At 34.9% G+C, this 24298-nt stretch overlaps 1 protein-coding gene across 5 annotated transcripts in view; it reads left to right on the top strand.

The window, feature by feature from the left end:
- REV1 (REV1 DNA directed polymerase) overlaps window positions 1–24298 on the top strand; it is a 107594-nt gene that overhangs the window by 49443 nt on the left and 33853 nt on the right. For all 5 annotated transcript variants that reach the window (XM_045828521.1, XM_045828517.1, XM_045828518.1 and 2 more), the window contains 5 exons: window positions 5637–5805; window positions 13883–14035; window positions 17175–17878; window positions 20327–20434; window positions 21767–21883. In XM_045828521.1, the coding sequence (XP_045684477.1) occupies window positions 5637–5805; window positions 13883–14035; window positions 17175–17878; window positions 20327–20434; window positions 21767–21883 (1251 nt within the window). The remainder of the gene's footprint in view (window positions 1–5636; window positions 5806–13882; window positions 14036–17174; window positions 17879–20326; window positions 20435–21766; window positions 21884–24298) is intronic.

Raw genomic sequence — 24298 nt, 5'->3', positions numbered from 1 at the left:
CGCTCCTGTTACGGTGAGGGGCAGAGCCTTAGGTGTTCACCGGGGCTGGGCACCCCAGTCGCTACGTTGTGATGTATGTGGGGGCGGGAGGGAACAATAGCGGTAGCTCCGTTCTCCTGGGACCTCAGTCCCTTCTCTGGAATCCTGGGTTGCTCGCTCTGCCTTGGTCCACAATCACTGCCTCACTGGGTCCGCCAGCTGCCGCTTGCGTACTCAGGGTCCACCCGCTGCAATCTTGTGCGCCCCAGATGCCTTACGTGCTCCCTACCAGCTGTCTTATGTGCCCAGTTCTCCCTGTTCTCTGCGAGCTGCGACCCCCGCCCGGGTGCTCCTCTCTGCCCCTCCTACTGGTCTGGATGAATGGATCTACTTCAACTTCTTGGCTGTCCGACTTCCATTCAAATAAACTCTCTGTCAGTTTTGGGTGTTATTCTGCCTCTAAATTGTTGTTCTAATCTTGGTTGTGCGTGGAGGTACGGTGTGTCCACCTATGCCTCCATCTTGCCAGAAGTCGGAGATTTTTTCTTTCCACTCGCTGGAATACACATAGGTTCATGCTGCTTCGTATCACCTGACAACCTTTTGGGTGCATCTTTATGAGGTGCTCTCCTTGCACCCCCAGGGGAAGGGCTGGACAGATTTGTCTCTGGTTCTGGAGAGCCTTCATTATTGTCATCTGTTCTCCAGTCTCTGGCCACCTGATAGCAGAAACTGTTCTTCATTTCCTCTTGGCCCTTGTTGATAGTTTCTATTTCCTTTTTCATGTTGATATTGTTTGCAGTGAGCTCATTGTAGCTTCCCTGTAGTTTTTGGTAGCTCATTGTGAGCTCATTGAGCTTCCTGACAATCACTGCTTTGAACTCGTATCTGATAGTTGAGTTGCCTCTATTTCATTTAGCATTCTTTCTGAGGCTTCCTCCTTTCCTTTCATTTGGGAATTGTTTCTTTGTCCTCCCATTGTTTGTGAGACTCTTCTGATAACAGAAACTGTTTATACTTCATTTTTGCTTGTGGATTGAGGCGGCAAAACACTAGAAAACTCGTGAGGGGTCCTTAACAGATGGCTCACAAAACACAAGAGAAAACTCATGAGTGGTACGAAATGTGTTAACTATCTAGTCTACCTCTCATTTTATCAGTGAGGGAACAGGCTAAGTGAGATGAGTCAGTTGCCCAAGATGTCATGATTTTCAGTGTTAACTGGCAACTGGAAACCAGGCTTCTCTATTGAGGGCTGCATCCTGTTAAGGTTGATGAAGTATGAGTTTTGGGAGACACAGACTTAGACTTGAATGGTGGCCATCCCATTAGCTGTGTGTGACTTTGGAAAATTACCTTCATCTCTCCAATATTTGATTTGTTAATCTGCCTAAAATTGGTGCCATTTATAGGAAACTTTATTAAGTGTGTTAATAAACAAAAATTTGTTTGCTTTAAAAATTTTTTTATTTATTTAATTTTAGAAAGAGTGGGAGGAAGAGAGGGAGGAAAATATCAATCTGTAAGAGAAATGTAGATAGGTTGCCTCTCAGGCCTGCCACCCAAGCATGTGCTCTGACCAGGAATTGAACAGACGACCTTCTTTGCTTTGCAGGACAGTGCTCAACTAACTGAGCTGCCAAGGCTAATTTTCTTGCTTAAAAATTAGTAGAACTTAAAGGCAAAAATTTGATTAACACATGTCCCTTTTAAAATCTTTATTTTTAGAACCAATGCTATATTTTTTTATTCCTGGTAAAGTGATCTTTGGGAGCCGCCAAGCCTTAGAGATACTGTTCTACTTAAAGGATCTTCACCAAAATGTCAGTGATACAGTCTGTGGTGATGATTTTTGTTGGTGATTCAGTTGCCTTTTTTACACTCTAACTTGTTTAATAATTTTATTTACTATTTGAATTGGTCCAGTCTATTTAACTTGATTAATCTCATTTATACCAGTGTGAAAAATGAAATAGTTATTTGATCTCATAAAGCTCCTTTAGTTCTGACATTTTTCTAGAATAACACCAATTGTAAAAATTTGGAGAATAGCATTTCCCTGAATATAATTTTGTTTTGTTTGATTTTTCATTTTCTTATTTTTGCCAGTACATCTAGAACCTAGGAAAAAAGTTACTGATGGGTGGGCATCATGAGAAGGATTTATAGGTGGATTATGGATTGAAAAAAATTGCTTTATAAATTGAGAGCAACTCTGACATTCCTTCCATTTTCCTGCTTCGGAAAAAGATAGTAATAATAATAATAATAATAAATAATAATAATAATAATAGTGGTAATAGCTGATATGTAATTCTCACTCTGTGAATGGCACTTTTCTTAGCAGTTTATAATTTTTGTCTCTTTTAAATCTCACAACAGCCCTCTGATGCATTATTACTATCCCTAGTTTACATATGAGAAAACTGAGGCCTGGAAAGTTAAGTAACTTTCCTGAGGTCCATACAACTAGCAAGTAATAGAGCTAGAGTTTGAATCCAGTCAGTCCCACTTAGTAGTCTGCTGTATGGCCTAATTTGTGAGAGACTGAGTAAATATTTGGAGAATTGATGTACTCATGTACTTGCACTCCTTTTGCTAGTGGAGTAAATTCCAGGCAGGAGTCTGATGCACTGAGGATATCAATTCAGCAGATACTTACTGAGCCCTGGCTTTGTGCCAGATATACCAAAGTAAGGACAGACAAGGTTCCTATCCTCGGGGAGCACATGTTCTGGGGGGATGTCTGATGATAAACAAGGAAGTAAATAGACAAGATAATTTCAGATTGTAATCAGTACTATGAAGAAAAGTAACTATTGTAGTAGGTTGTGAGGGTGGGGTCCTTGTGTGGGTCACACCACTCTGTCTCATAGATTTCATAGTGTTGAATACTCTGCCAGTTTCTATGATTAGCACACATCTGCTGAACTAAAGGGTGTTCAATACAAGATTGAATTTATTATGCAAATCTTCAGAGCTATCATTTATATTCTCTAGAACTTGTAATTTGGGAGACGTCCAATTGCTGAGGAAATAGAGACAAAGAGAAATACTATTTAAAAAATTTCAAAATAAAAGTAACAATCTAAATAAGGGAGCCACCAACCACATGCATACCAGGCTGTTTGAGCTGATGGAGCTGTTCTTGGCTGCCGTCCCTAGTGCACTATTGGCAGTTTTTGTTTGAAATTTAAGGCCACCATGTGTCAGCATATGTACTATCTTCCACCATTTTTATAGGGTTTAGGGCCAGTCTCAAGTCATGCATGTTACTTGAAAGGAGCTCTGATGTCTTCATACTTTATAACAACAGTTTTTATATTGAGTACTCCTGTGTACCAGACTTAATATATTTAATATAGCCTTACTTGTTTCTTTGTAAAGGAAGAGGAGAAAGCTTTAAGAAGTTCAGTACTTGTCCAAAGTCACACAGCTAAAGAATGTTAAAGCCAAAATTAAATCCAGATCAGTCTGACACCATAGTTTATGTGATCTCATTACCTTTTAATAGATTGGTTTTCATGGTTCTCTCACACTGAAAAATATTTGAGTCTTTAAAATTAAACTTGAAGGAGCCACCCTTAACTTCATCCCATAAAAAGAACAATAAATTCTCCAGGTTTTCCAGTTCCAGATTTTTACAGTAATTAGATTTCAAAGAGCAGCTCGTAGAGAAGAGAGTGCTTTGTAAGTATGTGTGTGCAAATGTGGTGTGTTCCTGGCAGCCCACTGCTTTCTGTTTCAGTCATTTAATACAGTTTGTTTAGGAAAATTATAGAATAACTTGTAAGGTGAGTTTTTATGTTTCTGTGCTTTTTATTGGATTTGATGTTTGTCCATATTATTGCATTGCATTTAGCCTTTAATTTGGTACTTTTCACTATTATTTAATAAGGTCAGCCAACTTCTTTAATCTTAGGGAAAGAAAGTAAGTAAACTATAGATTCTTGACTGGATAGTTGTTTAATTTCTACAATTGTACATTAAATCACATTGTGATGCTCTAGCTTAGTTTTTGTGATCCCCAACCCCTAAAAACCTTCCCATTATGACTGTTGAATTAATTTTAGTTAAAAGTTGTTTCATTTCTCTTTCTAGTACCACGCCCAATTTGGTAGCTACTAGACATATGTGTTAAGCACATGAAATGGGTTAGTCTAAATTGAGATGTGATATAAGTGTAAAATACACACTTAATTCTGAAGACTCAGTATGAAAACAAGAATGTGAAACATCCCAATTTTTATATTGATTACATGTGGAAGTAATAATATTTTGGATTTGTTGGGTTAAATAAAAATATTAAAAGTGATTTCATGTTTTTTCTGTTTTTGATGAGGTTACTAGAAATCTTGGTTTTAAATGAATGTGGCTTCCATTATCAGGTAGTGTCAGAATGTGTGATCAGTAACATCAAATAAATTCTACACTGTAAGAATTTATCAAGAATTAACCTGGCATATCTGTGTGTGCTTTGTCAGTTTTTTAATCCTTCAGAAGTCTAAAACTCACCTTATTAGGTAGTTATTATAATAAAAGTGTTCATTTAAATACTTGAACCTGTTGCTTGAATAACAAAAGTAGATACATAAGCCACCTGTGACACTGCCCCCCCCCCCCACAGCTGTTGTTAGGGGAGGTGTGATTTAGAGCTTTCATTAAGTTAATAGGTGAAAGAAATAGAAAAGCTATCAAAAATAATTAGTTTAATGTGATAGTAGTAAATGCCTGTTACAGCATAGCTTTAATGAGAAGACATTTCTTTTTACGGGAAAACATAAACTACATTAATTCTTTGAGTTATTTTTTAATAGTTAAAATATTTTGAAAATATTTTAAAATTGAAAAATATTCTCTGCAATTTATTTTTCTGTATTGGTGAACTTTATTTTTGGCTTTGATGCAAATTTATATTAGGAAACTGAATAACATTATTTTAACTTATATATTCTTAAATAAAATTTAAAATTATTTTATAGGAGTAAAATGTATTAGTAGGCCCAGCAGCATGTCTGCACATAGTATATATGAACAATTTATCTACTATTGTATTACAGTAAGTCCTCACTTAATGTCATCAGTAAGTTCAGTGACTTTAAGTGAAATGATGGGTAACAAAACCAATTTTACCATAGGCTGATTGATACAAACAAGAGTTAAGTTCCTGTGGAATCTCTTTAACTCAGTAAAGAAATTATGTTATTTAAGGACCTGCTGTATTCTGAAGGAGCTGTAAGATTAATTGGAGTCTCTGTAAACTGACTCATAAATGACTTCATAGTTCTTAATTTTTTAAAACAAGGTACCAGTATCCAGGTCATACAGCTAAATGTGGTCCAAAGTTTAAAATTTTTTTCTCTAATGTTAGTATTTGATTCATTACTTGAGGTGCCTGTTTGCTCTTCCAGGCACCTCTTAGCAGTGCCTAGTGTCTGTGTTGGTTGACTGTTTGAGCAGCCAGGAAAGAGGATGTTCTAAAGCACAACACCTTTATCACCCTGTGACTTAGCTCCCAACTTTGTTTACTGGTAACATAGTAAAGGAGAAAGTGAACCAGTGGTATGTTCTTTGAATGGCCTGTTTAAGGGATTGTTCTGCTAGGGTTCTACTTTCTTATATATAAAACTCAATATATTTTAATACTAACTTTACAGACCCTTCTGCTGAGGAGTTGAGAAAGCTGATGATGTTGCATGGAGGCCAGTATCACGTGTATTATTCCAGATCCAAAACCACACACATTATTGCCACCAACCTTCCTACTGCCAAAATCAAAGAATTAAAGGGGGAAAAAATAATTCGGCCAGAATGGATTGTGGAAAGGTAAGTTTAATTTTTAATTAATAAGTTTTAAAAATTGGAATATATTTTATTTTATTATAGATAGTAACATTGCCTCTAAACTTAAGGGTGGTGAAAAGTAATTAATTTCTTAAACAACACTGCTGTATTTCTTATAAAATCACATTGATAATTCAAATTTGGCATCCTATCAGAAGTACTACAGTAGTGTTCTTGGAACCTCAGCTACTAGGAATTAGGGACAATGAATTAGATAAGCAAGCAGGAAGTGGTAATAGGAAGAGGTTGACTAAGCAAGTTATTTGGCAGATATTTGTGTACCTATTAAGGATTAGGCAGTGCTCCTTGTTTGGAATTGATTTGTTGTAAATCAGTGGTAGCCATTCATATTGGCTTTTTAAAAATTAATTTATTAATTTATTTTTTAGAGAGGGAAGGGAGGCAGAAAGAGAGAGAGAGAAACATCAATGTGTGGTTGCTGGGGGCCGTGGCCTGCAACCCAGGCATGTTCCCCGACTGGGAATCGAACCTGTGATGCCTTGGTTCGCAGCCCGCACTCAATCCACAGAGCTATGCCAGCCGGGCATATTGGCTTTTTAAGTTTAAATAGGTTATCTGGAATGTTGGTGATGAGCCATAACTTAAGTGATTTATATTTTGAAACAATAATATTATATGAGGTCAGTCCGGAAAAAGTACAGCCATTGTTAATATAACGAGAATGGTTTGCGGGACATTGATGTAACCTGGCAGCCAAGGAGAGTGGACTGGAATGCACTTCTGTGAACAATGATGACTTCACTGTACCAGTCAGTGGGGGCAGCAAATCCTGTTTGATGAGCATGTGCACACTGTGTAGTCATTGCATTAAAAATGACTGAGCCAGTAGAGCAGCAGATCTGCATCACATTTTATTTTAAGCTTGAACATTTCTCTATGGAAACTATTTGGATAATTCGGAAGGCTGAAGCTATGGGCAGCTGGTGATTGGCAGCTTTATCACAACAGTGTGCTTCTGCCTGCATCACATCTCATGCAGAGTTTTTTGGCAAAATGTCAAATTACCCAGGTGACTCAGCACCCACTACAGCCCAGATTTGGTGCCCTGTGACTTCTGGCTTTTCCCAAAACTAAAATCACCTCTGAAAGGGAAGAGATTTCAGGCCATTGATGAGATTTAGGAAGATAAAACTGCTGATTGTCAGTTGGGAGAACTATGTGAGATCCCAAGGTTCCTACTTTGAAGGGGATTGAGGCATCATTGTCCTATGTACAGTGTTTCTTATATCTTGTATCTTCTTCGATAAATGTCTCTATTTTTTTCATATTACATGGCTGGATAATTTCTAGACAGACCTTGCAAATATGAGTGATTGCTGGATTTATGAAAGTTGAAAACAAAAATACTAAAATCATAATTTTTTAATAAATAGATTACAGATATTGCATAAGAGTGGTCAGGTTATATTATAAAGTGCTAATGAAACAAACTGGTCATTTTTTAGTCAATACTTCTAATGAATTAAGCATGAATCAGCAGATTTAGTATTGCTCAGTTCTTTTGTATAGCAGGTGTAGCAGCACAGATTCTGGGAGGCAACATAGAATAGTGGGAAAGCATGTGCATGGGCTCTGGAGACACACTTGGGTTCACATCTGATCTCAGGAATTAAGTATACCTGTCACCTTGTGTAACTTTGGGAAGAATTATGTAGTCATTCTGGCCTTCATTTCCTCATTTGTAAAAGAAGGTTAATATCTACCTGCTGTGGTTACATGATAATTAAAAATAATTTGTGCAAACTAGCACAACTCCAGGCATATTGTACATGTATAATATGTAAGTAATTGTTGTTTTTAAATTTTTGTTCTAAAAACATTAGCAAGTATTAAAAAGTAAATTCTAAGAGGTCAAAAGGGCATTTCACTTTTAGTTAAAATTTTTAAAAATTTTTATGTATTTATTTTCAGAGAGAGAGAAATACTGATTTGTTCTACTTATTTATGCATTCATTAGTTGCATCTTGTGTGTGTCCTGACCAGAATTCAAACCCACAAGCTTGGTGAATCGGGATGATGCTCAGACCAACTGAGCTGTACAGCCAGGGTAAAAAGGGCATTAAAAAAAAATGCTCTTGGTTTACAGAAAGCCAAATGTATTTTATAGATAAAGGGTTTTTTAAGCCTTTAGGGGATTGTTGAAGGCCCATCTCTGGAACATCTCACTGATTCTTTGTGCTATGGTCTCATGACCTACCACTCTCCATTACTCATATGGGATCAGTGAACACAGCCTTTAGCTGTGTCTCCTTAAAAAGGAATTGGAAAGTTTTTAGTATAAGAAGTTAGGATCATCCCAGAGTCAGCTGTGTATTGTTGTATACAGACATTCCAGTCCTGTCCTTGTACCAGGGCTAGAATTTTGATGAGGGAATATTTACTTTGTTTTTGGGGGGTATGGGATAACTCCATTGACAGGAGAGTAGAGATGAAAAGGACTCTTACTGGGTAGGACTTGATTTGCTAAGAAAATGGTGTTTTTCGTGACAGTTGTTTACTTTACAAATGCTTTTTCTTCTTGCCCTGAATGCAGCTAGAGAGGTAATGTTGGATTGGAACAAAAAGTCCATTTAGTTTTTCCGTAAAACAAAAGACACGTTTTTCATTTTCACCAATAACTTTATTGACTTGAGTATTTTGAGTATGTCAGCTGTCTCCTGCTATGGGCTTCTAGTGGGTAGAGGCCAGGGATAACTTCATCCAGTGCATATAAGATAGCCCCACAGCAAAGAATTATTTTGCCAAAATGTCAGTAGTAGTAAAAAACTTCGCAAACCATTTTTGACACATTCAATCCATCACAGCACATTCTCCATATACTGCACAAATCTTTTTTTGCATCTCAGTTGTGTTTTTACCTTTCTTGAAATAATAAAGCATAATATGCCAAAAATGGCACATCTTCTTCCTTCTTCAGTATTAAAATGGCCGCAAAAATATTCACCAATTTTGATGTTTGTTTGTTTTTTCCCATGCATGCTGTTATGGCATCTGTCACAATACAGTCTAACAAAATTGTTTAGAGTGAAGTTAAAGATAACTAAACAGTGCTAAAAACTAAATAACGGAAAACACTAAAACTTTTTTGGCCAGTCCAGTACAATAGAAAAAGTAATTGTGGCAGTTGTAATTGAATTTTAAAAATCACTTTAGTGGTTTGTATTTTAGTTTGAAGTCAAGCTTAATCATCTGTTTTCAAATAACTGAAATGAATTTGAATATTGTGATTATGTGGCCTGTTTGCTTCATTTTGTATATGAGATGCCAGGTCTCATAAGGTTAATCAATTTGCCTAAGCACAGCAGGATTCAGAATCTAGGTTTTCTGACTCCTTTTTGGGCCTGCTCTCTGCCATTGGTTAAGCTGGTTAAAGAAGAATTGGCCCATGTGGAAATGGGTCAATCTGGGCATATCTTAATACATAATATAAATGCCCAGTGTCTACTATATCATAGCATGGGTTCCTTTTGATTAAATCAAAGTACTGTTTTTCTTTCACACTCTAATCTCAGTCTTGTTTATCTCTTTTCCTCCTCAGTGGTGTTTTAATACACTTAAAATTTTAACATTTTTTAGCTATTTAATGAATGATACATGACACTCTCTTCCATAATTAGCTTTCTTATTTTTAATTTGAACAGTTTAAATAGCAACTACCACTTCTAATGTACGGGGTGATTAGTTTGCTCTGATTACAGTCCCCTGGTGTCTGTGTCTGTGCCATGAAATCTGAGTCAACGTACATGTACATGATTTAGGGCCAGGACTGCTAAGGGACAGGAAAGTCCTGTGTGCATTAGTGTAAGGTATGAGATTATTTTACTGAAACCTCTGCCTTGTAAATTCTGTACTTGCATATAGTGTAAGTTAGTGATTTTCAAATTTTTACCATACTCCTTTTCTTTGGACAATTTTTTTATTAAAGATTTATTAAGATTTGAAGTGTACCTGGCTGGCATAACTCAGTGGATTGAGTGCGGGCTGCGAACCAAAGCATCGCAGGTTCGATTCCCACTTAGGGCACATGCCTGGGTTGCAGGCCACTGCTCCCAGTAACTGCACATTGATGTTTCTCTCTCTCTCTCTCTTTCTCCCTCCTTTCCCTCTCTAAAAATAAATAAATTTTTTAAAAATTTTAAAAATATGCTTTAAAAATATATTTAAAAAAGATTTGAAGTGTACAGTAGTTGATGAGAAGCCACTGTGATTCACCCTACTGCCTCATCAAGCCATGGAGTACCATGGAGCACAGTTTAAAAACAGTGTCCTAGGTTATGACAGGTTGACGTTGTTTTTGTTATTGTTTATTTTGTGTTGAGTCTTTTTAGCATGGGAACCTGCAACCCTCCTATGGTTAGGTTCTTATGGTTCTGATGTAAGTGTAGAATGTGGTGACCATTATTCCAATTCATGCCAACTGACTGTCTTCTAATAACTGATGCTCAATACAGTTTGTCCTTTCTTTTTCAGCTTCCAAACTGTAATATGTTAGCACATTTGTCATATACTCAGATACTCTGAAGATCTCATACTTCATATGGACTAATAAAGCTTTGTTTTTAATTATATTTGATTAAAGTATTGAAGTGCTTATTCAACTCAAATAAAACTTGGTTGCAACTTTACCTCATGATTTTTTTTTTTTTTTCATTTTTCTTGTGTTTTTGTATCTTGCTTCAGTTTATTCTTCATAGAAAATGTGCATGACTAATTTCTGGTGTAGATTTGGCTTTTTAAAAAAATTAGTCTTGGTATCATTTACATTTTTCTCGCACAGCACTACAGAATTCTTCTAAAATTATTTTTACTTCTCTAACTAACGAACACACACATTTCAGACTACCCTCTACTGACTTTTAGGTAATATTTTATTTGTAGGTAATACTTTATTAGAAATTATTCCTGGTCTTTAGGAGCTAAAGAATGAATAACTTTCAGTATCTGTGTAAAAAACAATGTGGACCTTGTAGGAGAAAGAGCAAGAAGTCTTATACATAGTTTCATACCTGCTAATTTCCTTTTCTGAGCTATGGTGTTTTGGTGAGTGGTTGGAAAGTATTAGGTAATGAGGGTGGGGCAAAGGGAATTTTAATTTTGGTGCATACAGATGACTTTTGCTTAATGGTGGAATAGGCAAAAGGAGCTTAGTTTTTCCTTAGTACATCATTAGATTCTTGCTTTAAATCTACTTTTGAGTATCAAAGAAGATAGATGCCTGAATAGATGGTTGGGTGCATATACCAATGTTAGATACTGTTTTTCTAATAGAGGATAACAGGGACATTGACTGGAACTGTAAACCCATTTAATGTGCATGATTGTTTCATTCAAATAAAGTGCTGTTACTAAATATAGAGGGAAAAGTTTGGAATAGCAATGTAGTGATGATTTTGTTGTACCTTAATTTTTGTAAAGTTTCTCAAAAGCTGGTTATAACTGTAAGTGTAAATTCCTTGTCAGTTGATAGAAATAGGAAATAATTTAGAGAACTGTTAGATACAAAGTTTTTGGACATAAACAAAACAAAGTTTTGTTTTGTTTAGTGGGGCAGGGCTGTGGGACACAGCAAGAATCAAGACTCCTCAATGTAGGTGAGTTTTCACTTGCAGATAATATGTGCCTGACCCATTGTATGTAACGTAAACTCTTTAATATGTATCAGAATATATTTTCATTGTAGAGTAGTACATGGAAAGCTCAGTGTACAGAGAAACAAATTTTTGGTAAAATGAAGCTCCTTTTGGTTTCAAAATTTGGATTTTGATATTTGATTCTTTTTAATTTAAGAAGAATAGTAGAAAATGTAGGTAGGTACAGTTCCTTTGTGCTCAGCATAAGCAGTAAAATTAGAAACTATTAGAAATTAATCCCTGAGAGATTTTTTAAAGATCTTTTAAAAATATACTTCAAGATAATATTTTTGTCTGTGTATATACAGATAAATAAGTGAATAAGTAGGGATAATTAAGAGTATATAACTGATAGATAGTGATTTGGGCTTCATATCAAAAGGATTTCTTGTCAAATGTGTGTGGTGCATTGGGCTTTAATTCATTTTACTAGGTGTCTCTGAGGATGTCTGATGTGAGACCTGCCGTATTGAAATTGGCTCTTATTTTCTATCATTCTCCATGGACTTAATTATATGAGGCTAAATTCTGGGTGATGTGGCTCTTGTTAGGAGTGGGACAAGATCTTGATAAAAGATCTTATATTGTGTATAATCAGTGTTGACCATAGAGAGCACCTTTAAGGACTCATCACCCCAGCATGCTGTCAATAGGGTGGGAGAAGCTAGCATGGTAATAGGGCAGTTTCTCTGTTCATTGCTTTTTGGTTTCACTTCAGTGTGCAAGTGGAACATCATTTTCACTCTGTACTTATCCTTTAGTTATAGCTCTAAGCAGTGAAAAGGCGGAAGGCTAAGGTTAGGGTTCTACTTCACATGTTAAGTACCCCTTCTTCTGTGGTGGGGGAAGCAGGTGAGATAGATAATACCACAAGAAGAGAGATCCATAAGCATTTGAAACCAACTGTTAAAGGAAGAAAAGTTTGATAAAGAAAAAAGTAAATATAAATACATGGTCTAACTTTAGGATTTTGACTGTAGTATTTGAATATAATCTGTAATCTTGATAAAAGTAACTTAGCCTGATAGTAAATATTCAGGTAAATGAAAATTGGTATGTCACAGAATGTTCTTTACCATCATAAGTTAGTAGTTTTAGCACTTGGGTACACAGTTTAGGTACTTTGGATAGAGTTACTAAATATAAAGTGATATAATTACATAAAGGACATAGTCTATAACATTATATGCTTCCATTTTTAGCATATATCATCACTATGTTTTCCTGTGTTCACAGTTAACTCAGTATTTTAAATTGTTTTTTGTTAGCTAATTTAGTCATTTCTTACATGTTTGTTATTTTTCTTAAAAAATGGTTTGTGGAGTGCCTTTTGAGAAAATTAAATGTGAAAACTGTTGGATTCATGACATAATAAGAAAAGTATATTTTGTCTGTTATTTAGTGATTTTTTCTTAAATAATTAAAATACGACTTTCTTAGTATACAGTAGAGGTTTAAAACCAGCAAAGTTTAGAAATATTTCCTGATACTTAAGGAGCCTGTTTTAAAATTTGGATGTTAACATAGGTATATTGGTTGGCTCTTTTAAAATTTAAGTTGAAAATGATATTTTAAATGGTATAGTAACCACATATAACTCAATTTATGAGAAAGCAAAAATCAGTTTAAGACAGCTTAATCAAACTAGTCTTTGTTCTGAAGTACAAAGGAATAGGTGTTTGAGTGTCAGTTAATATGGGAGTCCCACCTAGTATTATAACAGTGCTGGTGTAGCACTGGTTTTTCCTGGTTATGTTAAATATCTGGTGGACATTTGGAAGAGGACATATATGATAATGTCTGCTCCTCACAGAGTTCATATCCTCATGTGGCCTTGTCTCTATCACTCTTACACACATTAAAATAGTATGAATTATTTAGTACTCTTAAAGTTAAGATTTTTTTTGTCCCATTTAAAAAAAATTATAGTTTTTCACATTTAATAGACTTACCTAATATGAATTGTGGAAATTGAGAAGCCTCATCCAGTTGACTTATTCTGGGAAACTTAATATGTGAGATGGGATTTGAGAAAATCTTATAACTGTACAATTATTTGAGGGGAAATTGAGGTCAGTATTAAAATTAAGATAAAAACATTAACTAGTTCAACTCCATGCCTGCAGTTTTACTTATCACACTGTATAGTTTTTTTTCTCGTGTAGGATTATTGGCCACTGATTTTTAAAATCTCACTTGTGTGTCTTTTCATGGGTGGGGAGTCATTCTTCAGTGCTTAAGTAAAATTATATTGTATTAGGACCACTAAGACAGAGGGATAAGGTCTAAAATTGAGAAAGATGGCTTGTTGCAGAAATACTCCCATCATTAAGAACATTGATTTTTTCATGAAGCTCATTTCCCCCAAGTATTGAATTCTTACAGTGATGTTACTTTTTTTGCTGCAGTGTCAAAGCTGGCCGACTCCTGTCCTACATTCCCTATCAGCTGTACAGCAAGCAGTCCACTGTGCAGAAAGGTCTCATCTTCAATCCTGTATGCAAACCTGAGGACCCAGTGCCTGGTCCAAGCAATAGAGCCAAACAGCTCAACAACAGGGTGTAAGTTTGTCTAGAGTGGTAATGCTACAAAGCTGGTTTTTAGCAGTGGGTATGGTTCCTGCTCTGCTGAAGTTGGAAACAATTATTAACCTGGCCATTTGTCTATGTTAAACATACTAAAATATGTATGTGGGTGTGCTAATTAAGAATTATTTTTTTCATGATAGCTTCTGCCCTTATAGAGTTCATATCCTCATAAATAGGACTTTCATAAATGTAACAGAAAAGGTTTTTTAGTCATTTTAGATACCCATGTTAAACTAATGGATCTTAAATTATTAGAAGTAAAATGTTACATGGATTTTTCTGAAAGTAATTATTTCCACAGTAGAATGCTGCTTTCTCAAAAATTGAATTAACTGTGCCAGCTATACTTTTGTTATATGCTATGCATGGAAAGACAGTTAACAAAAATGTTAGCATTCCCAAGTTATTTTTGAAAAATTCCAAATTCATAACAGTTCTAAATATATAAATACTTTATATTAATGAAAATTTAGTTGGTGACCCTAAATGTTACTGAGTTAGAGGTGAATCTAGAATTTATTCCATGTGACTGATTGATATTTTTAAAATATATTGATTTAAGTTTTAATTGCAATAATCTTGGATAAGTTGGTTTCATAATTAATTGGTGTGTTACCTTAACTTGTGTATCAGTTGGTTCATTATCATCATCAGTATTCTCCTTATTTATTAAATTGCTTGCTTTGGGAGTTGGATATATCTTTGCCAAAGGACCAGGAATCTAACTTGGGAGGATCCAATGTCACTGCTTTCTGTAGTTTTTGTTGTTTATTTGTCCTTTAACTTGTATTCATTTATGAGCATATTCAGATGTTTTCACGTTACCTAAAACTTTTTATTTTTTTAGTACCATGAAAAGGTGTGCAATAGGTAATACTAGAAAACTTTTTTGAATACATAACTTCATATTTTTTTCTTACCCACATTAATAAAAGTAGAAAATTGATACAGTAGTCTCCCCTTATCTTCAGGGGATTATGTTCCAAGACTCCCAGCAGATCCCTGAAACTGCAGATAATACCAAATCCTTTATATACTATGTTTTTTCCTATGTATACATACCCATGATAAAGTTTAATGTGTAAATTAGGCACAGTAAGAGATTAACAACAACTAGTTATAAAGTAGAACAATTATAACTATAGTGTAATAAAAGATAAGTGGATATGGTCTCTTTCTACTGTACTCACCCTTTTGATGTGAGATAAAATGCCTCAGTTGAGGCTACTCAGAAAGTGCACAATGTAAAATTTATGAATTGTTTATTTCTAAAATTTTCTATCTAATATTTTCAGACCGTAGCTGATTGTAGGTAACTGAAACTGTGGAAAGTGCAACTGCAGATAAGGAGGATTACTATATGTGTTCTTAAAAATACTTTGTGTCAGTTTTAGGAAAAATTTACTTAATCGATTTTACTTCTTACTACTTTTTACACTGTTGTCTAGCAAATGTATGTTTACTGATGATGTATTTCCAGTACAGCTACTTTGTAAATATCCACTTGTCTAGACCGAAAAACAGAAAGAATATATGTTTGCAATATGTTTTCTTGCCAATGTATGCATTTCCACTGCATATGTTGCTAGTAAAGATGTAAAGAATCTTAATATTACTGACACAGAAAAATAGATGTTGAGAGTTTTCTAACTTTTGTTGCTTACTATGATCTTTATTTTTTGGTATGTTCAATACATTTTACACATTTCTTTGAAATTCTATTATGTGACTTTTTTCTCCCTTGCTTTCTGTCTGTAGCTTAAGGGCCAGCCTTCCTCTGACATGTAACAAATTAGGTTTTCTCTCCTTCCTCTTTTAATTGTTTGCAGTTGGTCTTCTTTTTCCCTTTCACTGGCGTGATCATCTGTGAGGATTGGACCTATTCAGAGTTGACTATCCTATTCCATGAGATGGTCAGCCAGAGCCAGAGCCTACCCAGAAATGGGTGGTAATGTTTTGTATCTGACCTGTGTGACTTTTCTGTGTATTCACACTGTTGTTACTGGTACACCATGTTCGTATTAGGATGAGGGACTTTAGGTGAAGCCTGGTAATACTGTGGTAATCACACCTGTGCCTTGGTACTATATATGGCACCCTCATCTAGAACCTGAAAATGTTATTAGATTAATTCTATAGATATTTCTAAGAATGAATTATTACTCCATAGTTCAGGTTTTTGTATTTTTTGAATTAGGTGATTTTTGTGAGTGCAAATGAATTCTGTCTTTATTACAGAGTATTAACCAAGCGAACATCTAGAGGAGCCAGGATGTGACTTTAGCGTAACATTTGTCATAGGCCCTGCATTTATAAACCAATCATCAAGAAACTTGGTCTAGATTGCCTTGGACCACCTTGCCATCTAATTGTGCTTTTCTTAGAAATGAAATGCCACTTCCTTGTTTAATAGGGCAAGTGTCCTCATTTTTCTAGATACAAGTTTTACCAAATTACTCATACACATTGACCTGTTTTTTTCTTTTTATCCAGTTGGACAATGGTTAGCCCCATTAATGGATTAATGAAAATGGTCTGTCACTCTTGTCCTGAGTGAAACTAATACTGGCCTCAGTGTTGTAGCAGTATTGGATTTAATGTGCTGAAAAATGTCTTACACAAACCTAAAATTAAAAATAGGAATTAAGAACTGAAAGCATCTTACCCTTTTTTATGGGAGTTGTTCATGTTTCATTAGTTCAGCAAATATTTATTGACTACGTAGTACATGCCAGATGCTGTGCTACAAACTTGGTATTTAGAGCTTACAGATTCCAGTTCATTTTTAGTGGGAAAAGTAATTGAAAATAGTTCTGGATTTTCCTTAACCATTAAAGGATTCCATTGTATATCTTTTGGAGGGTATCTGAAGCTTTAAAAAAAATGAGTTTTTTTTAAAGCTGTTAATATTCTGGAGTTTTCCTAGCTACCTTGCTACTTTGGTTTAGCAAAGAATTATCCTTTGGAAGAAAAAGAATATAAAATTTGCAGCTTAATTTGAGGGGGGGAGACATCAAAGTGTATATCACCAAGATAGTGTTTAAATGAAAAAATTGTTTTAGTGTGAAAATCAGACATTATTAATTTAAGAACAATTTTTTTTCTGCTTTAGAAATCACATAATTAAGAAGCTTGAGACAGGAAAAGAAGTCAAAGTCAATGGAATGAACAGTTGGAATGAAGAAGATGCAAATAGCGATTTTAGTTTTGTGGAGCTGGAGCAGATTGTTCCAGGAAGGGAACAAAACGGAATTCCGCCTCACAGAGACAGCCCTGCCATTCTTAATGGCCACACGGATAGCTCTAATGGTGCCTTAAAGACACAGGGTTGCTGGGTGCCTGTGGGCAACAGTGTTGCCAGCAGGCTTTCCCCAGACTCTGCCCAGGAGGAGGAGAAGGCTGAGAAAAGCACCGACTTCAGAGACTGCAATGTGCAGTCATTGCAACAAAGCACCGGGAACACAGATGCTTTGCGGAATCCACACAGAACTAATTCCTTCTCACTATCATCTTTGCACACGAACACTAAAATAAATGGTGCTCACCACTCCACTGTTCAGGGGCCTTCAAGCACAAAAAGCACTTCAGTACCTTCTGTTAGCAAGGCAGCACCTTCAGTGCCATCTAGACCCTCAGACTGCAGTTTTATTTCAGATTTCTATTCTCATTCAAGACTGCATCACATATCAATGTGGAAGTGTGAATTTACTGAGTTTGTCAATACCCTACAAAGACAAAGTAGTGGTATCTTTCCAGGAAGGGAAAAGTTAAAAAAAATGAAAACAGGCAGGTCTGCACTTGTTGTAACTGACACAGGTAGATACTTACTAAAATTGTTTTCTTAATAAACAGCCAATGCTTGATCGTTTTGTTCTTAAGCCGTCGTTGTTACTCTGATCAATACTAAAATTCTCATAATATAAAAGTCTTCTGGAAGATCAGGTTTTGTAAGTTACAGTAAGTATAACGTTATAGAAAACATTTCTTGAAGTATTTTTTATAAAATTAGATTTCAGTATGGCTAACTGAAAATTTTTAGGTAATTTAAACAGTAACGAGGTTCTCAATATTCATTCCTCATGTAGACCTTATCAATTGTTGAAGTTTTGGACTATGTAAAATATAACATGTATTATATTCAGTGCTTAAACTCCTGTAAGAATGAATTGGTTTGGTAAGAGTAACTTAATTTCTAAAAACTTGCATCATAATGATTTTTAAATAATTAAATAATAACTTTGACATAGCTGTTATTGTAGTGGTAAACTTTTAGTGAAATTAAGTATTTTCACATATTAAATAGATTGGTTAATTGTATTTTGTTTTTTAATGCTTATTAAAAAACAACAAAACCAGTAACAAACTATATTTTTGTACCAGTGATCATAAATTAGTATCTGGTTTGAGGTTTTGTTGCTTTTTGCAGATTATACACTTCCAACTCCCCCACTTCCACTCCCCAGGGGAAGGGATCTCTTGAGGATATCTAATATTACCCTTTAATTTGTAGCTGTGGAAACTGAGGTACAGAGAGAAGCTCATGGTTCTGTCATAGAAAGTGAAAGAGCCTCCCCATGTGGGCTTCTTCTGTTATGTTTTGCTGTTTGATGTATTCCTAAATGGTTTTTGTTATTTCTGAAATATTTCAGAATAATATTATAGGTATTAGATAATCTTGACATCATGCCTTGGCCTTGTAACCTAAAGGTCATTTAATTTTGAGAGCTTCAAAGAATTCTTATGAACTAGTTCCATGAATGAGAATAAATGAGAGATTTTTATATTGTATGAAAGCATTCAGTAGGTGTTTGGTCTATGCATTCTGTACTGTTTGAATGTTTAAAGGCATTATTTTGGTTGTTTGCATTATATCTGTATAATACTTTTATGTAGCAGAATTATGATTGTAAAGATTTATTTTATAAATCATTTCTCAAGGTAATATATAGAAGGTAGCAAGAAGTACACAGCTTTGAAGTCAGATAACATAGCCTTACCCAAATCTTGGCTCTGCTACTCTCATGAAGCAGGACCATGGGCACATCAGTTCGCCTCTCTGAGTCTCAGTTTCCTCTCTGCAGTGGATGATAGTCCATGATGCTCACCTGGTGGGGTTATGAGCTTAAGGAAGAGAACATGAACAAAGGCTCAGTGCCTTGCACATAGAACTAGGTAATTGCTTTGGCAGTCAAAATTTAGTAGATAGAGTGGTCTGAACCTTTGGGCTGTACATGTAAGTTTTTGGAAGCCTATTAGGAAGTGTAACCTTCAGTACTAGTATTCTTAAATCTATCAGAGGAAAACTCCTTTATGGGATCAGAACTTTTTACAAACTCAGGGTTCTTATTTCCGAGACAGTGTGTCTTGGAGGACTAGGGAAAATGGTAGGTTAAGACTGATGTGGAGGGGAACGCTCTGGTTGTGGCTGGATTAGAGTTAAAATAACCCCAATGACTCTTCTGTAGCTCAAGGGGATTAGAAGCCGTAGTCCTTAGGAGAGAACACCTTTATCTCCTTAAAAGTGGTATATAAGCTTTAGAGTTGATTTTTAACAGTATTTAATGGCATGAGGAGAATTTATACACCGATTTTTGCTGCTTAAACTAATTTTTAAGTATGTCTGTTTAGAACAACCATGTTGTAGCTTATGGGCTCTGAAATCACTCTGCTTGGGATTGAATGTCAGCTCAGTCTCTTATTGGCTGTGTGACTTAAGCAAGTAATTATCTATAAAATGAGGACAGTAAGATTACCTATATTGTAGTCTTGAAATTTTCACATGTAAACCTCTTAACAGTAGTGGCTGACACCTACCAAGCACTCAGTAATAGTAGCAATTTTTATTGTTAATTTATCGAGAATGGGTGTAGACTGCATGAAATAGTGTTCATTAGAAGTTACTTAGCTCCATGTAACTACATGAAAACACCTTTATACATTGGTCTAAAATATCACACAAATGTTAATGTAAGCATTTAGACAAACTTCTAATTTGAGACTTTATTAGAATATAAATTAAGAATAAAAGCATGGTATTTTCACAATTGATTTTAATTGTTTGAAAGCTCAATCTTTATCAGAATTATTTTTAGAGCTAAAGAAATTAAATTTGCCTTTTCTCAAGGTGATAGAAATAATTTGTAACAAGATTCTTTATTTTTAAGACTTACAAGCATTTAAAAATTTAATTTGTAAAATTAGCAAGACCTGTTTTTTAATATTAAAAGTTAGTTTGGGGTTTGAACCTTCTCTTTTTCCTTCTAGGAAATATGTCAGTATTGAGTTCACCCAGACATCAGAGCTGTATAATGCATGTTGATATGGATTGCTTCTTTGTATCAGTGGGTATACGAAATAGACCAGATCTCAAAGGTCTGTATTCTTGTTTGTTTTCAGAAAATTGATACATAGTTATAAATATATATTCTAAGGGATCACAACATCTATTTAAAGAAATATTTCTGGTTTTCCTTGGCAAAATCAATTCCTGCTGCAAAATTTCCACTATCATGAAAAGATAGAGGGAATTTTCTCCCTGTAGAAATCATCAGGTTTTAGGAAGAACGAATCTTCAGCAGAAGGCTCTGTCATATTAGACTAATTTAGACAGGGACTCACATTGGACATTTTCCATATTTTTATCTGTATTTACTATTTGTCAATAAATGGGGATTTTATAGTAGCATATGTCTTTGCAATTTGGATCACTGTGCTTCCTCTTGAATAAATATCCTATACATAGTAAAAATTCTAACTTTTTAATTGTAATTTTGTGTTACTGAGTATCACTAAAATATGTTGTCACCTGTGCAGTCTTTGCCTTAATGGAATTTCAGATATTTGTGAATTAATCAGTACCTTAAAAATTTTTTTATTCTGGATGTTTCAGTGGTTCTGCGTGTCTGAGAGACGTGATATTTTATTCGGAGAGTGAGTTCTTCCATTGAGGAAAGCACAGGGGCTGTTGGGGTTAATGCTGGGGCTTTATTTTTGTCATAGGTAGTTACTGTTTCACCTCTGAAAGGAGTATTTAAATGTCAAAGAATTGATTTTGGCTCATGAGTGACTTAGATCTCTATTTATTTTTGTCCTCCCAACAAATGCATTCATATATGTGAATTAATTATGCTATTGCTTTAGAAATTACCTTGTAACTTACACACAGAAGTGACACCTGAAAAAATCTTATAAATCAGTAACTGAGGACAGTATACTCAACATTTGATTATATAGTAGATCAGATTGTGATTCCTCTGCATATATATTTATTTTGTGTCTCTTGCTGTAAAATTAGAATATTAGATATCCTACTTTTCTGATACCAGAAATATTAAAAATCTATGCTAGTTAGTTCCTTCTCTCTCTACCCCTGCAGTCTGAATCTAGGATCTGAGTAGCTTGTTTTCTAACTGTAAGAAACCAGACAAAAAACATGGAAAGCTAGGTGATAGTGTTGCTTTAAAGTTGAAAATATGCATCAGAATTGTCAATTTACTTTTGGTGGGTGTATGCTGAGAAACTGATATGATTTGTGCATGGTGATTGGTAATCTTTAAAGAATAGCTCCTTTATGGATTAACACCCAAATAAAGCTAAAGAAAAAATGTCATTTTAAAAATCTTTTGAAAACTTTTCCTTTACATGTTGTCAGTGTTAACATTCCTGTACTCAGATTTTAAAATAATTTTATTCTTTTCCTCACAGGAAAACCAGTGGCTGTTACAAGTAACAGAGGTACAGGAAGGGCACCCTTACGTCCTGGAGCTAACCCCCAGTTGGAGTGGCAGTATTACCAGAATAAAATCCTGAAAGGCAAAGCAGGTACAAATAATGAACTCTCTTTGAAGTCCTAGTACTCCTGTTGAAGACTTCTGGGTTTTGCTGTTAGCGGTGTTATAGAAACGAAAGCAGACTTGAAGTAATTAGCTTTTTCATTGAAGTTCTCAGTGACATCTTAAAGCAAAATCTGAATGTAATAATACCAACAACTGATTTATAGTTGTGCTTTGTTGAATTGGATGATATTTTCCTGGGACAGAGAATGAAGAATGCTTCAAAGTTGTGGCTACTTTGCTGTGTATAAATTCAGATTGGGGAGAAAAATCTTAGACATTATTTTGTAGAAGCTGCAAGACTCAAGAGTTAAATTGCTGGTTGTTCCATCAGTGATTACAGTAAAGATGCTAAAGTTTATGCTTCTAAAGAGTTGTATGAGGCAGTGGAATAATAAACAGGAGGACTTTAGTTTATTGGAATAAGATAATTACCAGCGATCAATCATTCCTCATATCTTTGTTGAACCTATTTCATATGAGAAACCTTTTTTTACCTCTCTGACTTTAACATTTTGGCTATTAATTAAATAAAAATCATAAATTTATATTAGTCACAGTACTATTAAGATTTTCATGTATTTGTTTCTCTTGAGTAAATTTCCTGAGGAATATTTGCTTAGAAATTAAATTCTTTGACATTGATCAGTTTCCTCATGGATGTCTGCAAATCCAATTTTTTAAAAGTAGTTTATCTGAAAAATACTAGTTGAAAAGAAAGAAATGGAAGAAAAGAAAAATGTTAATTAGAAAGTCAGAGATTAGATTTACAGTGGAATGGAAAGCGTGCAGTTAAATTTCATCCCAATGATTTCAGGTCCTTAAGTTTTCAGTTATAATACTTTGGGTTTATTTTAGCAGTGATCTCAGTGAAATGAAGGCCAAAGAAAAACTAGTGGACATCCCTGAGGACTTGTAGATTTAGTCTTTTTGTTGGTTGTAGTCATCTGTTTACATGGTGTTAAGTATAAAAGAAAATGATGATAGATACATCTTTATGCTTCATGTGTGTCTATATTTTCCAGATTTCCTAAAGCTTTTCTTGGTCTTTACATCTTTTAAGAGATATTCTAGCATTTTGGGTGTCATAAGTAGATCTTGAGGTAGCTACTATAGAGATTTAGTTTTATTGTGGCATGTGATAATGTGGGTAGTTTCTTAAGTATTGGTAGTATGGTTTTGTGGTTTTCTTTTTGCATTTTCTGTGTGGTATTAAAAAGATGAAATCTTAAGTTCTAGAAAACAAATAAGTAGCTGAAGGAAGTGCACAATACTTGTCACATATTGGACACTCTGTAAAAACTTATTGAAGGAACGTTGAAAGAAGGAAAAAATACTATGTGCATACTGTTCAGTAACATGACTCAGTTACTTAGTGCTCAGTTTTTCCAATGGGTAGAATCTTATGTTTGCTGCACACGTCCTTATTTTAGCAATCTGCATCTGGAATTTAGACCTTGGCAAGCAGACGTTTCTTACGAGTAGCAGAGAGCCAGTCCGCTTACGTCTTTCCTTCCATTCACAGATGATCTGACCATAAACAGTTTATTAACAAAATACTGTCATTGGTTACTTCTCTTCTTCATTTGAGCCACTGAATTTTCATTATATTGTAATGAACTTCTGTAATTCACATCCCTTCACCTCTGGTGTGGGTGGTAAGCTGGAAGGGAAATATTGAAATTTCACTTGCCATTGAAAACTGTCAAAAACAGATTTTCCTGTCACTAGAAAAGGCGAATATGATACTTTGTATTTTATATTCTTTTTCTTAACTTCATGTCATTCGTTTTTATACTCTAATAAGCTTTTTGACCCATTAAGAGCTTAACCAAAATATGGTCACATGTAAAGTGAATAGATTGTCCTTTATTTACAAAGTTTGGTTGTAACTAAGCTTGCACTTAGACCTTGTTTTATCAATGCCTTTGTTCCTTTTTCCTTTTTATTTCTTGATTTTCTTTCGCTGGGTCCTCGTTAGATATGACATCAGACTTTAAAATATTGAGAAACAAATTAGGAATTAGAATCTTTGGCTTCTACACACTGACTTTTTAAAAACATTTAGTTCTAATGTTTTGAGTTAAATGTCTAGGCAAAATATTTGAACAAGTAGCATGCCCTTGTAAAAGCTTTATTTTTCTCATTTGTCATATTCGGGAACTCTTCTATCTAACAGACAGTGTAAGTAGGGGCTCCCCACCGTGGCTTTCTTTGGTAGGTACCTCCTGAGTGTACTCAGCGGTGACAGTTGTCACTGATGACCCCCATTTTCTGGAATCCGTTCATACTCTAGATTACATGGTTGGGCCTTTTATCCTCCCTGGATTCCTGGATACAGATGTTTCCTATCCCTTCAACAACTTCAATGTTCATTCTGAAGAACAACAGTTTTTAAAATCAT

The sequence above is a fragment of the Phyllostomus hastatus genome, unplaced genomic scaffold (assembly GCF_019186645.2).
Source record: "Phyllostomus hastatus isolate PE091 unplaced genomic scaffold, TTU_PhHast_1.1 phas_scaffold_78, whole genome shotgun sequence".
Classification (NCBI taxonomy): Eukaryota; Metazoa; Chordata; class Mammalia; order Chiroptera; family Phyllostomidae; genus Phyllostomus; species Phyllostomus hastatus.
Note: the sequence above shows the minus strand (reverse complement) of the source record. Positions and strands in the feature narration are given on the sequence as shown.